The sequence below is a fragment of the Chenopodium quinoa genome, unplaced genomic scaffold, assembly GCF_001683475.1.
Source record: "Chenopodium quinoa cultivar QQ74 unplaced genomic scaffold, ASM168347v1, whole genome shotgun sequence".
Taxonomy (NCBI): domain Eukaryota; kingdom Viridiplantae; phylum Streptophyta; class Magnoliopsida; order Caryophyllales; family Amaranthaceae; genus Chenopodium; species Chenopodium quinoa.
Window position 1 is genome coordinate 1,404,447 of NW_018744066.1, and position 14,298 is coordinate 1,418,744.

General features: G+C 34.4%; 1 protein-coding gene across 1 annotated transcript; it reads left to right on the plus strand.

Annotated features, from left to right (window-relative positions):
* The first annotated feature begins 7,588 nt into the window (after positions 1-7,588).
* LOC110690932 (hexokinase-1-like) lies at positions 7,589-14,051 on the plus strand. The gene is made up of 9 exons (XM_021867839.1): positions 7,589-7,860; positions 10,035-10,185; positions 10,271-10,453; positions 11,201-11,275; positions 11,397-11,552; positions 11,723-11,821; positions 11,911-12,041; positions 12,822-12,903; positions 13,178-14,051. Exons 1-9 carry the CDS (start codon positions 7,589-7,591, stop codon positions 13,517-13,519), a joined length of 1,491 nt encoding a protein of 496 aa, XP_021723531.1. The 3' UTR covers positions 13,520-14,051.
* The last annotated feature ends 247 nt before the right edge of the window (positions 14,052-14,298 follow it).

The following is a 14,298-nucleotide window of genomic DNA, read 5'->3' on the forward strand; positions in this document are numbered from 1 at the left end:
GATACGAGGCATTATAATGGAAATAGTAAATTAAGAGAAAAAAATACGATTTATTTATAGAGGTGACAATCAGGTCGTTTAGATTGACTTTGATTTAGATCATTAATGAAGTATAAAGAGAAAGAATAAAACAAATTGATGATCAAATTGGGCATCCATTGGCCATGTTTAAGAGTAGGGTCTGTTCACTTCAGCTTAATTTCAGTTCAGTTCAGTTTAGCTCCAATCGGTTCAGTTCAGTTTAGCTCCAACCAGTTCATTTCAGCTCTGTTCAGTAAATGTGAACAAGCTCTTAATTTGATTATTCAATGTTTAAATATCAATGTTTATAAATTTGAAATTAGCCAAATGTGACCATTATCAAATTCTATCTTTACCTTTTTCATATACTCAAGTTTAAAACAACCTAAAAGCATTTACACCTTTTAATTAGAAAATCTTTTTAACATTTATTTATTTCCCTTTTATAAAATACTCCGTAGATTTGTTATTGTTTTCACCCAAAAGCGGACAACAACAATCTTTATTGATCTATCTATGTGCATTGAAATTTGAAATGGTGAATATATAATTTATTTTCTAATCAGTATAATTTTTGTCAGATTATAAATATATCGGGTCCGTTTTTAATGAAGTAGTCCCGGTTAATCAATTTGATAAACAAATGGCAAAATGGTAACTAAAACAACATATATGTCCAGTCACATTTTCGTAAATATATCAACAACAGTAAGACCCAAATTTAATACAAAATTGTTGATTTATTTACAATTTTGCCCTTTGATAAATAAATTTTGTTTCTACTACTCCCTCCGTTTTTTTTTAAGTGATACATATTGACCGGCACATAGTTTTAGGCAATTTAATTGACTTAAATAAAATAAGAGGTAAGTGGGGTAGTAGAGTATTAAAAAATTGTTAAAGAAAGATAGTGGGGTTAATAGTTTATTGAAAAGTAATGAATGTGAGAGGAAAAATATAATAAAAAAAGTAGTTGTGGGTTTGGGTGGGGGCCATGAGAGGAGAGAGATATAATATTTTAATGTATCGTTTTGCCAAAAAAGGAAATGTATCACTTAAAAAAACACGGCCGGAAATGGAAAATGTATCACTTAAAAAAACACGGCCGGAAATAAAAAATGTATCACTTAAAAAAACACGGAGGGAGTAATGACTAATGACCATGAGACCCAAATTTTAGCCGAAAGTAGATTATACGGTGGAGGAGGAAGTTTTTCACTCGTCCTGAGTTCCTACTGCTTGAGGGAAGGCAATGGAGTCCGAATTGAAGAAAAGGAAGATCAACCCGCCACCTCGAAGGTAACCCTTCTCTATCTCTCTGTTGCTTTCAATTCATTGCTGTAGATTTCTTAATATTTGCGAAAAATTGTTGTAGTATCATAGTGACAAAGATTGTTTCTTGGACCATAATTTGCGAGGAATATCATAGATGATTTTTATTTTTTTAATCAATTTTTTGTTTAAATGAGTAGTTTATGTAAATTAATTTAAGGGTTTGGAAAGAAATTGTTTTGGGTGTTGAAAATTAACTGAAGAACCTGAACTTTTCCAGAAATGAACAACAAGCAATATTTTGTTGGTTTTGTTGATATAGTTTGGAATGTCTTTGAAGATAGAATTGTTTCATTCTTCTTAATAACTATGACAAGAGTTGATCTGGTATGCATGTAATAAAGTTTTAAGTGAATGGATTTTTTCATTGGAAAAAGTTGGGGGAGTAGGGAGGAAAGCAAAGGGGATGATTTCTTCAATTTAGGTACAATTTAGATCAGGAGTTGATATGGTGTAAGTTAAATTTGGTCGGTCTGTCGAGTTGATGTTTTTGAATCGTGCATCTGGTTTTCGTATGCCATTGACTAGAATTTAACTAATTTCCTAAATTAATCAGAGACTTGGATAATTGGATTGGAGACTAGCTTTGGTGATGTTGCTATCATGCTAAGGAGCATATTTTAAAATCTTAATCGATAATTATTGTAGGAGAAATCATTGTTCTATAGATTTGGTGCATTGTTACTCAGGCTTAAGGACAAGGATTGTCGATGAGTAAAGTTTATAGTCTCCAGGTTTGATAGTATTGGAAATAGTGATTTGTTCCAAAAGTAAAGACCGAGTTGGTTGGCTATGTTGTTAGATAATTGTTTGGCTTTCTAGTGGCTACGCTTGAATGTTTTCTTCATTGTTGGTGACAGGTAATCTTTGGATGAATTTTCTTTGCTTGGTATGATTTTCTGGGTTTTCCTATAATATTTTGAAAAAGTTGCTAATTTGCTATAGTGCTTTGGTGGTACTAGATTTATGTTGATTATACAATATTCAGTTATCGTTGGGTAGAATGGAGTATTGGAGTTCATTTATATTTTTGGGAGCCACCGTGGGATAGGGTAACTTATCTAGCCTCCTTATGGGGTATAGGGGAGCTGGGGCTTCTTACAATCAGGCTATTTTGGAATTCAAAGGAATTGGGTTATTTTGTAGGAGTTCTTTCTGATCAAGGACAACTTGTCCTCTTATTCTATAGTTCAACTGCACTTATTGGCCTACTCTTTGTAATTCTAGTATTAATTTTCAGTCCTTATCACAAATTATTTTCAACTTTGGTTTCAATAACTGCGAAGACTTTCAAAGGAAAGCTTGATATGGGGCTGAGCTGCCAATTTAACTGGTATAAGAGTTGCAATGTCATTCTTGATCTAAAAGCCCTGTAAAATATGATTTATTAATTCTATGTCTACATACAATCTCTTCTGCAATCTTCTTTTTGGTTAAGTTAATTGTTTTTCATACAATCTCTTCTGCAATCTTCTTTTTGGTTAATTGTTTTTCTTGCTCTTTCTCTGGAGGGCCAGGAGGGAGACTGTGGGTTCAGCAAATATTAGAATCGTCAAGTTATCATGAAGTGCTTTGCAGTTACCTTAGTTACTAGACATCCGCGTGATTCGTAAACTATATGATTCATTATCGTAAATGCCTTCTGTGTACTATCACCAGCCAGAACAGGGTAGTCAATTTTACTTGAAAGAATGGGCTAACAGGACTATAAACGGGAAATGCTTCAGATAGTGTTTCTTATATTGAGATATTAAGTATTGACACTGTGGTGAGAATGTATCCTGTTCTTTTCTTTTGGCTTTCAATCTCATTTCCTTTTTCCACTTTCTTGATCTGGAAGAAGGAAATTGTTTTAAGAGATTAGCCCTCATCTTTTGTCTTCTGCTTGGAAATCATGCTTACTTTATGAACCTTGAGGCAGAGATACTGACCTTTGATTTGCACCCCTCTTCTGCCCCGATTTCACCTTAGTAGAAAAGAAATTGTGTTGGCCTGTCATTGCATTATGTTGCAGAACTGCCTAAATACTCGAAATGGTACTCAAAAATTCGAAACAAATGAGGATCCAATGTATTTGTCATTAGATCTCAGGCAGAACAAAAACAATTATGACATAAGATTGATGAACTCCAAGTCTTGCTGCAGACATCCTATACACAAAATCAAAAATGAAAATTTCACTCAGTATGCCATAAGAACTTGAGATCCTAATTTCTTTGGACTGAGGAGAATATAACAATGAAAACTATGATGAAATACCAGCACCTCCCCTAAGAATTTACCATGTGACTATGTGAGGCTCTGTGTATGAAGACCTTCCTAACCAAACCTATTTGCATGGAATGCTGTCTTCCTTGTTAAGACAAGCACTGCATTCTTTTATCTGACCTATGGTCTAGAAGATCTTATTGAAAAGAAATTCAGATTTCAAAGGTCTCCCAATTCTATTGATCATCCATGTAGTACATCTCTTGAGTATTTTTCAATTATAGCCTGGACTAGAACTCATAATAGTGCTAATTAGAGGTGGTTATTGGACAGGGTAGTCCAATGATAATAGGGTCAGGGCCAAGCTTATAGGGCTATTAATGGACAAGGCCCTTATTGGGTAGGGTCAATATAGGGCCAACATGTTTTTCCAATTTAGTTGATAAAGAAAATACATAATTTAAAAATAATTGTATAGATTAATTTGTATTCATATGTATTTAATAATGGCTTTGTCCAATATTTATTTTAATTGATATTTTGTAGGCCCGCCCATTATCGACCCACGACCCGCATTGGCCCGACCCTATATTGACCCTATAAAATGTGACCCTCTTTGACCCTGACCCTGACCCGCAACCGACCCACCCAATAACCAGGTCTAGTGCTAATTAATGGAGCTTAAAGCCATGTTTGAAAAAGGAGTTTAGTTGGATTAGATTCCTGCACATCCTAAGGGTCATTAATTATCCGACTTTAATGCGGATCTGTATTAGGGCCTGCTACACACTATCACACTAATTACCTTAAGCTGGACTAAATTTGTAGTCTTGGCTTTCATTTGAAATGATTTTGAAAATGATGTCATATTCCTGTTTGTCACTTTGCTGTATAGGCAAGATCCTCACACTATCGTAGGCTACTTGCTTTTTTCCTTCTTGAAGTAGAAAACATAAATGAGGATTAATGCAGGCAAAACTATCATCAGTCTTTGAATAATGAGTGACTTGATTAATGCTCAAGGAAAGCAATTGCACCTTCCCTCTTAGAAAATCCGTGCTTCTTTGCACTAGAGAGGGATTTGTGCTATGAAAAACGAAAGCTAAGTCATTCATTTTCTAATTCTGTTTGAATATTACTGCAGGGTCATAAATCCATCCCCTGCAGCAAAAGAAGCATTATCTAAAGATAGTTCAATGGTATGTGGACCAAATATGCTAATTTAAGCTCCTGAAAACAATTTGGACTTTATATTGTAATTGACAATTTTTATCATGCTAATTAATTGGTATGTGGACCATTATGCTATTTTAAGTTCATGGAAAAAAAATTGGACTTTCTATTGTCATAGAAATTGTTCGTCATGTCTTAATTATTTAGATAACGTGCAATGATTCACTTTGTTCTGTGACTGTTTATGTAGGCTGCTGTAAACCCACTCAGCATTCTGCAGGCGAGAAATCATGATGTAGCACAAGCACAGCAAGAGGGCTGCACTGCAAATTTCCGGATATTTGATTCACCATTCGGAAACTTTCTGATTCCAGTTATACCAACTCGCGCAGAACTTTCTGGATGATTCTGTCATATTACCAATCCAATTGAAGGTGTTGTATATTCTTAATCCCTATAATACATTGTCTTGTTGCTTACAAGTTGCATCATTATAAGACTAGTGCCTCTGTGCTATGCTGTAGGCCTTATCGAGTTATCGATACATAATGATCATAAGAAGCAGACTGTCCTATGAAATCAATTCATCTCTTCCTAGAATGCTCAACTTGCTGCTCTAAACCAAACATACTCTACTGTCTACACAGGTAGATTATGGAATGAAGAGGAAACCCTTTCGACGTGGCGACACCTGGTATGTGGGCTGGTTTCAGCCCGTCAGGATTATTGTAAAAGAAGGCCCAAGAAATGGGCACCTCGTGGGCAAATGAATATTTGTTGAATGTATAAAGCTTCCAATTCGATATTTTTGCATGAAATTTGATATTTTTCCTTGATGGATGATTGATGTGGTGGTAGCTTACATGTTCTTTTCGTTACATGTGCCAAATTTCATCATCAATTTGTCTTGAAATCAAAAATCAATCAGATTCCCCAAATATCCTCTTTTGGACCACTCAATTTTTATTTTTTTTAATAAATCCATTTATTTTCTTTTCTCTAATTTCCTCCCATTGTATGGCAAAACATAAGACTATGTTTTTCTTAACTGTCCTACTGGAAAATAGGTGGGTCCAAGTTTAATTCCAATTGTTTTGATGATGTGATGTATTATCATATTATCATTCAATGCTATATTGCTATGCTTTTACAAAAAAATAGGTAATTGTCAATATTGATGTGATAAATTGTGGCTATGGACTGCACAAGATCTGATTTTTTTTTTTGCTTATCATTTTTTCTAAGAAACAATGGTTCATCTTTGCTCAGGATTGCAATCAAACTTGTCAAAAGTTATAAATAAAGAAAAATTAAGGGTTGTTTTTATTTACTAGATTTTCATTTATTACAACTTATCTTACCTAATTTATTTATACTTATTAACTTTTATTTGAACTTATTTTTTTTGAACTTATTTTTTCTGAAATCTTATTTAAACTTATCACTCTCATACGAACTTAATCTTCCTAAACTTATCATTGTTTCTTTTATGAGAGGTAATTATATAATGTTGTTTTTGTTAGAGGTGTAAAAAGCGGGGTGTACAAAAATCCAACACCAAAGCAATATAAAGACATAAAGCTATTACATGGAATTATCGAAACTTTTGGCCTTATAAATTTTAATAGTGTGTTTGGATAACAATAATAGAGGACTTAAGGGGATGAAACTCTCATGAAACTATGAAAGACAATGAAAATAAAGGTAAATGAAGGGGAGAGAGCTAGAGAAGAGTGAACTTGGATTTATATTTAACTTTTGAAAAGACATGGTTTATTAAAAGGGAAATGAAATGAGATTCCTATTTTATCTATCCATCATTCTCCTCCTTTCTTTATCTTCAAATTCTCTGATGTCGTTAAGTCATGTTTTGCTCAACTTATTTTAAATTATTTCAAACAAAATAATTATTTTTTAGACAAGTTCAAATAAGTATATATATACTAAGGTCAAACAAAATAAATTATATTTAGCATAGCCTTAGACTCTTATGGTACTTATTAATATTCTAAGATTCGAGTTGAATGAAAACTAAACTTACCTTCTCTATATAATACGAAGTAGATCATAAGGGAATCATTAATGCTTTATAAATTTTCAATAAGTAAATATATCTAACATAATACGAAGCAAAGAATAATCTTACATGGCTAATTTTTTTCTCCTTGAAAAAAAAATCAATTATTTTAATTAAAGTATAACATGTGAGATATTGCAAAAGTCAGTTGAATAAATCGATGAAGTAAGTTTAAGTTTTTGGTTACATATAACTTTTAAACCCAACAACTACTTTGAATCAACTAATACTTTTGTTGTTTGTTCTATCTTAAACTCGAGATAAAGCATATTAGTCATAATCTAGTAGATAAATGACAAAACACTTCTCACTCACACTAGTAGTATAAAAACGCCATTTAGGCATCATGACTCATGAATCATCCTCTACAAAGGGAAAAAAAAAAAACACACTTTTTTTCTCAAAAATCTCCCAAAAAAATACAAAAGTTAAAGGAAAATTCCATTTATAAATCCTAAATAAAGAGCTAAAAGTTAAGACCACCTCAAGGCAAAGCTCCGGTTAAATCGGTCCCTCCAAAAAAAAAAATTAAAAAAAAAAAAAAAATAATCATCTGAATTTCCCAATCAATTTTACCCGGATCTACTCATCTCATTTTCTCTCTCATCCATTTCTCATTCATCAAGATTGCATCTTGAGAAGAAAGAAAGAAACCCAATTTTCCAACATGCCCAATTAAAATTAATCCAATTTATATCCATTGTTGTAATTTAGAGAAAAAAAGTAATTTAATTGTACAACACCCATCAAATTCTGTGAAGTTTAGAGAGAGAAAAAATGAGGAAAGAAGCGGTGGGGGTGGCGGTGATAGGTGCGGCGGCGGTGTGTGTGGCGGCGGCGGTGGTGGTTCGACAAAGGATGAAGAGTACAAGAAAGTGGAGTCGTGTAATGGCTATACTTAAGGAGCTTGATGACAAGTGTGGGACCCCTTTGGGTAAGCTTAGACAGGTTGCTGATGCTATGACTGTTGAGATGCATGCTGGTCTTGCATCTGAAGGTGGTTCTAAGCTTAAGATGCTCATCAGCTATGTTGATAATCTTCCTACCGGGTTCGTCTTTTGATTTGATTTGATTTTCTTTAATTTTTTTTGGTTGAGATTGTGTTTTTGATTGATTATGTTTAATGGGTTGTTTTGTTTTTGTTTTTTGGATGTAATAAATTTAGTGGGTTTTGAGTTGTTTGTTTTACTTTTTAATGATCTAATTATTTGTTATAGGATTTGGCAATTAATTTGATTTTTTTTTTAATGTTATGATTGTTTTGAGGGTTGTGTTTAGCTTAATTGGGGTTGTTAGTTGTTTAATGGAGGATTATTGTTGGTTTGATTGAGTAATTGATCTATTTTTGTGAGTTTTCTTTTGTGAATTTTATTGTTGGAAATGGTTGGTAGATGTAAATTATGTGGATTTCAATATTGGTTTGAGGATTGTTGGCTAATCAATGACTAGTGTGAATGGTGTCAATACTCCCGCGGGGAAAAGGTGTCACCTTTCCCCCTGCCGGGAAGACTAACCCCACTACGGTTCCAGGTTGTTTATTTGCTGCCTCTGGTCCATCAATTGGCGAAGAAAAGATATAAAATTGGCTTCTTTTGGAAGTTTGCTTTACTTGTTTTTCACTCCTGATTGCTATGTTGCTTATTATTGGTTACCTGAGTTGTGATTTCTTCGTGATCAAGCGTTATGATTGGTGATATGAATTGGCTTGCTAAGTTGTAGAGGGTAGATTTTGGGGAGAATAGGTGGGATGTCATTTGAGTAGCAAAGACAATAAATTTTATCAAGTGTATGTTGTTAGGCATACGAAATTGTAAGTCAATGCTTTAAATTCCGTAGCTGTATCATGTCAGGTCAGCATCTGATAGAGTGTTCATCAATAATCCTATATAGACGAGCTCAACAGTTTCTATATGCCGTTGAATCTACAGTAGCTGCCGTTTTCATAGAGATGAACTTCAAAAAGTTTGTCATATATTGTGATCCTTGTTAATAGTTGCTGAACTATGCTACAGCAGTTTCTTTAGTTTCACAAGTGATTTACTTGTTTAGTATTAATGTTGAACTTTTACGTGCTCTTTTCTTAAAAGAAGGTTTTTTTAACAAAATAATTTGGATGTCCCAAAAGTTCAGCTTTTTTATATATGTATGGAGTAGTTGAAATTGTCTCCTTTTTTTTTTTTTTTTTTTTTTTTTTTTGTCCCCACTTCCATAGTATATTCATTTGGGTTAGTGGAAGAGTGTTATGGTTGTCTATTCTCACCATTTCTTATTAGGTGAACATCTATTTTTTCTTATTTCATTTTATTTTTCACTTAAACAACAATGCATTATTACTTGGTAGATTAAAACATTAATGCAATGCAACTTCCCAATATGTGAGCGTACCTGAAAATAAATGTATTAAGGAATAAAGGAAGAATCTTGCAACAACTTGTGCCTACTTTTAAAGTGGTTATGGCTTGGGGATTTACAACAACCGCCTTAAAATTATCTAAGCGGATGGTTATGGTGCCAAGCGATAAAAGAGATTATCTGGATATAATTATGAGATCATTTTTAAGCATAAAGACAATTTCTTTTAGGATTGTGATGAGGAGGTTAACATGGTGTATTATTATAAAGTAAAGGGGAGGATTCTTCTTAAATTGTTGTTGTTAAGAATAGGTTTAGATTGCTCGATTAGAAGGAAATACTTTTCTGAGGAGGATCATTTACAAAAATAGATATATGTGAAATTGAATTGGTCAAGTGGTTCATTAAATCACTTCTATTCCCTACTTTGCATAACCTTTATTTGTCAACCACTTGTGCGAAAGATGGGCTTGCATATTAAAAACTATGCAAGCCATGGAATTCTAGTGGGTAGCTTTATTGGATGGGGATGTTGGGTTTCAAACTTTCAATCATGCATGCATGAGTAACATTGATAATACAAGCTGTGTACATTCAGAAGGCAGTACTGTTAGAATGATTGTATCCAATTGTAAGCTGAGAACTGTTGTTTCTCTTTCTCAATATAGGTTTGAACTATGTTTTCAAATTCAAACCCTGTTTGTGATTTATTCTTTTCATAGAGCTCTTTTCTAGTATATGATTATTGGGTTTGCTCATTCCTGGGTTAAGGTTTGAGTCAACAGCTAATCTGAAATGTTTTTGTTCTGTGTTTTTTGTGTTTGGCCAAGACATGGTCTAATCCCCTAATATCTGGTCTTCCTTTCTCTAGGGACGAGCATGGATTATTTTATGCATTAGATCTTGGTGGCACCAACTTCCGAGTGCTTCGAGTGAAGTTGGGTGGCAAAGAACATCGTGTTGTCCAACAAGAATTTGACGAAGTTTCAATCCCACCTGAGTTGATGGTTGGGACATCAGAAGTAAGTTGATTTAGCTCATACATAAACTATTTAACCATTCCCTCCTTGATTTCTGTCTAAAGTTTGTAAAATGTGGTGATTTCAGCAACTGTTTGACTACATAGCTGAGGCCCTTGCTAAATTTGTTGCAACGGAAGGTGAAGGCCTACATCCTGAACCCAATAAGCAGAGAGAGTTGGGATTTACCTTCTCTTTTCCAGTAAAGCAGACATCGATTGCATCAGGGACCCTTATAAGATGGACCAAGGGTTTTAAAATAGAAGATGCGGTTAGTCTGTCTCTCTCTCTCTCTCTTTTCAAAACCTGCATTCATGATCGGTACCTGAAAATTATCCCCAAATTTTTTATAATCTAACTGGACATAAATGTTTAACTTGTGAATTAACTTAGACTAGCAATTGGAGGACTCTTAAAAGTGGGGTAAACTAAAGTTCAGTCAGCGCGGAGAGAGTGTTGTTGTGTTCAGATTTCAGTTGATTTATTTTTTACTGCTAAACATCACTCGGTCAATTAGGATACAGTAGCCTGTGGAAACACTCACTCAATAAATTTTCTGACAATCTTTGTACTGGCTCTCATCAGGCCGATCAGGGATGGTTGTGAAGATAGAGCTATTTTTTTTAAATCTATGATTGCTGCATACTTGCCAAATTGCATTATTGCACTACAATTACTTTTCTTCTTTGATTTTGAAATCCCAGAATCAGTAGATTTGTTTCTTAAGTCAGTATTATAAATACGGAAGTTCCAATTTTCCATCTCTGGTAACAACCATAAGACTAATACACTACGCTAATTCCTTTCTGCTGGCAAATATCTAAGGCACCTATATGTTTGAGAACTGCTGCTGTTGAGGATATTGCGTTCATTTTTTTTTTTAGTTCAACTAAATTATACACAAATGTTCTGAAAATTTTCTGTGATTTTTAAGTCCATCACATTACTTGAGTTGCGATAATGTATTTATTGATTTTCCATGGTTGCTTATTCGTTCTTCCTGGGGGATATCACATAGGTTGGTGAAGATGTGGTGGCAGAATTAACCAAAGCCATGCAAAGAAAGGGTGTAGATATGCGTGTGACAGCTTTGGTAAGTTTTCAGCTTGATATTTCCCTTGATTATTAAAGTACTTTTTACAATGCCATTTGACAAACCTTTGTATGTAAATCCTACTCAGTCTTCTTACTTTTTACCTTCAATTATGGTTTAGGTCAATGATACAGTTGGAACCTTAGCTGGAGGTAGATACCATAAAGAAGATGTGATTGCTGCTGTTATATTGGGTACTGGAACAAATGCAGCTTATGTTGAACGTGCTAGTGCAATTCCCAAGTGGCATGGCTCTTTGCCCAAATCAGGGGAGATGGTTAGGCTTTTACCCTATCCTATTTTTTTTCAACATCCAAATTTACCATCTTTTTTCTGGTTGTCTTCTCTTTATTTCTTTTGGCTAATCCTCTCACAAGGAGTTGCAAGATACTTTTGTGTGATTCTCAACTTTAAACATTCAGGAATATTGTTGTACTTTGTCTATAGGTTATTAACATGGAGTGGGGCAATTTCCGTTCATCACATTTGCCTTTGACCGAATATGACATAGCACTAGATGAAGAAAGTTTGAATCCTGGTGAACAGGTGAGATTTCTGTAGTTTTCCTTTCATTTTGTTCCCGACTTTCTAACTTTCCAACTGCAAACAATAACCATTATCTCTGAGTCTGACAGATATATGAGAAATTGATATCTGGAATGTACTTGGGGGAGATTGTGCGAAGAGTCTTGTATAGGATGGCAGATGAGGCCGGCCTTTTTGGTGATACAGTCCCACCAAAATTGAGTACTCCATTCATCTTAAGGTATATTTTCTAGTCCCTTGTTGGGTTTAGTATGGAGTATCAATAAAAATTTGCTTGTTAATGTATTAAATAAGCTACTATATGTGGATTTGGCATGTGTTTGGAACCCATCAATTTTTTTTTTGCACAATAGCCATAATAGTGACTGCTAAGCTACCAAACATAAATGTTAGTACCTTTCAATATTTGAAAGTTTATCAAATCTTCTTACTTTGTAGCACAAAACTCTAGACTTTAATCAACAATCTTTAGGGAACAAAGTAGTCGTGAGTTCTGACTTCAACAATTTTACTTCAATTTTAGTGCTTAAAAAGCAAGAGAAATTATTAAAAGAAACAATTCATTCCTCATTCTTTCTACCTATGTGATAACAGATAATATGACTATCTGGCTTGCCAAATTTAATTGATGTTGTAAGACCTTGGCTGTTCCCCCACCAATTCTTCCCTTTTTTGATCCTTTTCTTCGTAGTGATTGTTATTTCACTAACTTGGGCATCATCACATTTGTAAGATCTTAACGAAGAAGAAAACAAATATTGTATTTGTACTAACATACTCCCCACCAAGTTGGTCCAATTTTAAAAATGATGAAACCTAGGAGACATACATTTATAATATAACTTACATCTGGCACAATCAAATTTCTAATATATAGCGACTTTTAACTGTATATATTGTCATCATGATTCATGAATCAATTTTGTTGTTGTTGACAAGAAATTATCCCCGACTTTTACCTCATATATTTGAATCGTTATTACTCTCTTTATTTTGGCAGGACACCAGACATGTCCGCCATGCATCATGATACATCCCCTGATCTTAAAGTTGTTGCAAGCAAACTGAAGGACGTCCTAGGGGTAATGCACTTTGGCCACTGCTTGCATCTCCTTGACCTTTTTAGCGTTGTTCTATTTATTTGCTTGGAAATGTCCCTGTCCTTGAGTTTGTTAGTGAACATTTCAATATTGATTTTTTTTTTTTTTTTTTTTTTTCTAAATGTTATGGATCCACTGAATGGCTTGGTTCTTTTGTCTAAATATTTAGTCATTATTGCTGAGAATTGAAAGTTGCTTATATGCTAGTAATGCTTCACGCCATAATATGCTTCTTCTTCTTCTTCTTCCATCACAGATACCAAGTTCATCATTGAAGGTGAGAAAGATTATAGTTGATGTTTGTGACGTCATTGCTTCTCGTGGGGCCTGCCTTTCTGCAGCTGGGATTTTGGGAATTATTAAGAAACTAGGGAGAGACACATTGAAGCAAGGTGAAAATCAGAAGTCTGTGATTGCATTAGACGGAGGGTTGTTTGAGCACTACGCCAAATTCCGGGAGTGCATGGAGGACTCTTTAAAGGAGCTACTAGGTGATGAAGTCGCTGAAACAGTTGTAGTTGAGCACTCAAATGATGGATCAGGCATTGGGGCTGCCCTTCTGGCAGCGTCCCATTCCCAATACCTTGAGGAGGAATAAGGGTGTTGATGGGGCAGCTTTAGGTACTAAGAAATGCCACAAATGATCTTATATACTCAATTTTGTACAACTTTTGCTTCGTAATACTTTCTCAAGCTCTTAGATCTTAGAGATCGTGGCAATTTGTGTTTTTAGACTTTGCTGCCCCTGTGAAGAATAAAATCTGGCAAAATGGGCTCTGCTTGCTGCATGAAAAAAATGGCATGAAGCTCACTGTTCTGCCCTTTTCTGAGGGTTGTACATTTCAAATCTGGGTCAAGTGTTGCTATTTTCGAGATTTGGCCTGAAAATGTCGTCCTGGCCATAGTGCAAAGAAGGGCAAATAAGATCTCTGTCATTTTTCTCTGTAGCTGCAATTCAGCAGGAAACTTTTCTTGCTCCCAATTGATATTTGTTAGCTTTAATTAGCTTTGTCAAAGCTCTATAGAGTTGAGCCTTGATCATATTTACTCATTGTCACTTGTTTAAAACCTGTATTAATGTGCAGGTGTCAAAAATTTAAGTGCAATAAAAATGAAATTGATTATTATTGGAGCCTTTTTACTGATCAAATTAGTACTGATCAAAGGGAAGAAGATTAGCACTACATTAGTTAGAGGACATCAAGTCCAAAAGTACCAGAAAATAGGGGGAGATTTTGCTTGGGCAATGATTCACCCGAACTTGATCAACTCTAAACTAAGGCTTAAGGCGTCATCTAGTATATTATCCAGATCAGTGAAGAAGGTGGAAGCTTTCTCTAGTCGATTCATAACAACTTGACAGTCCGACTCCACTAT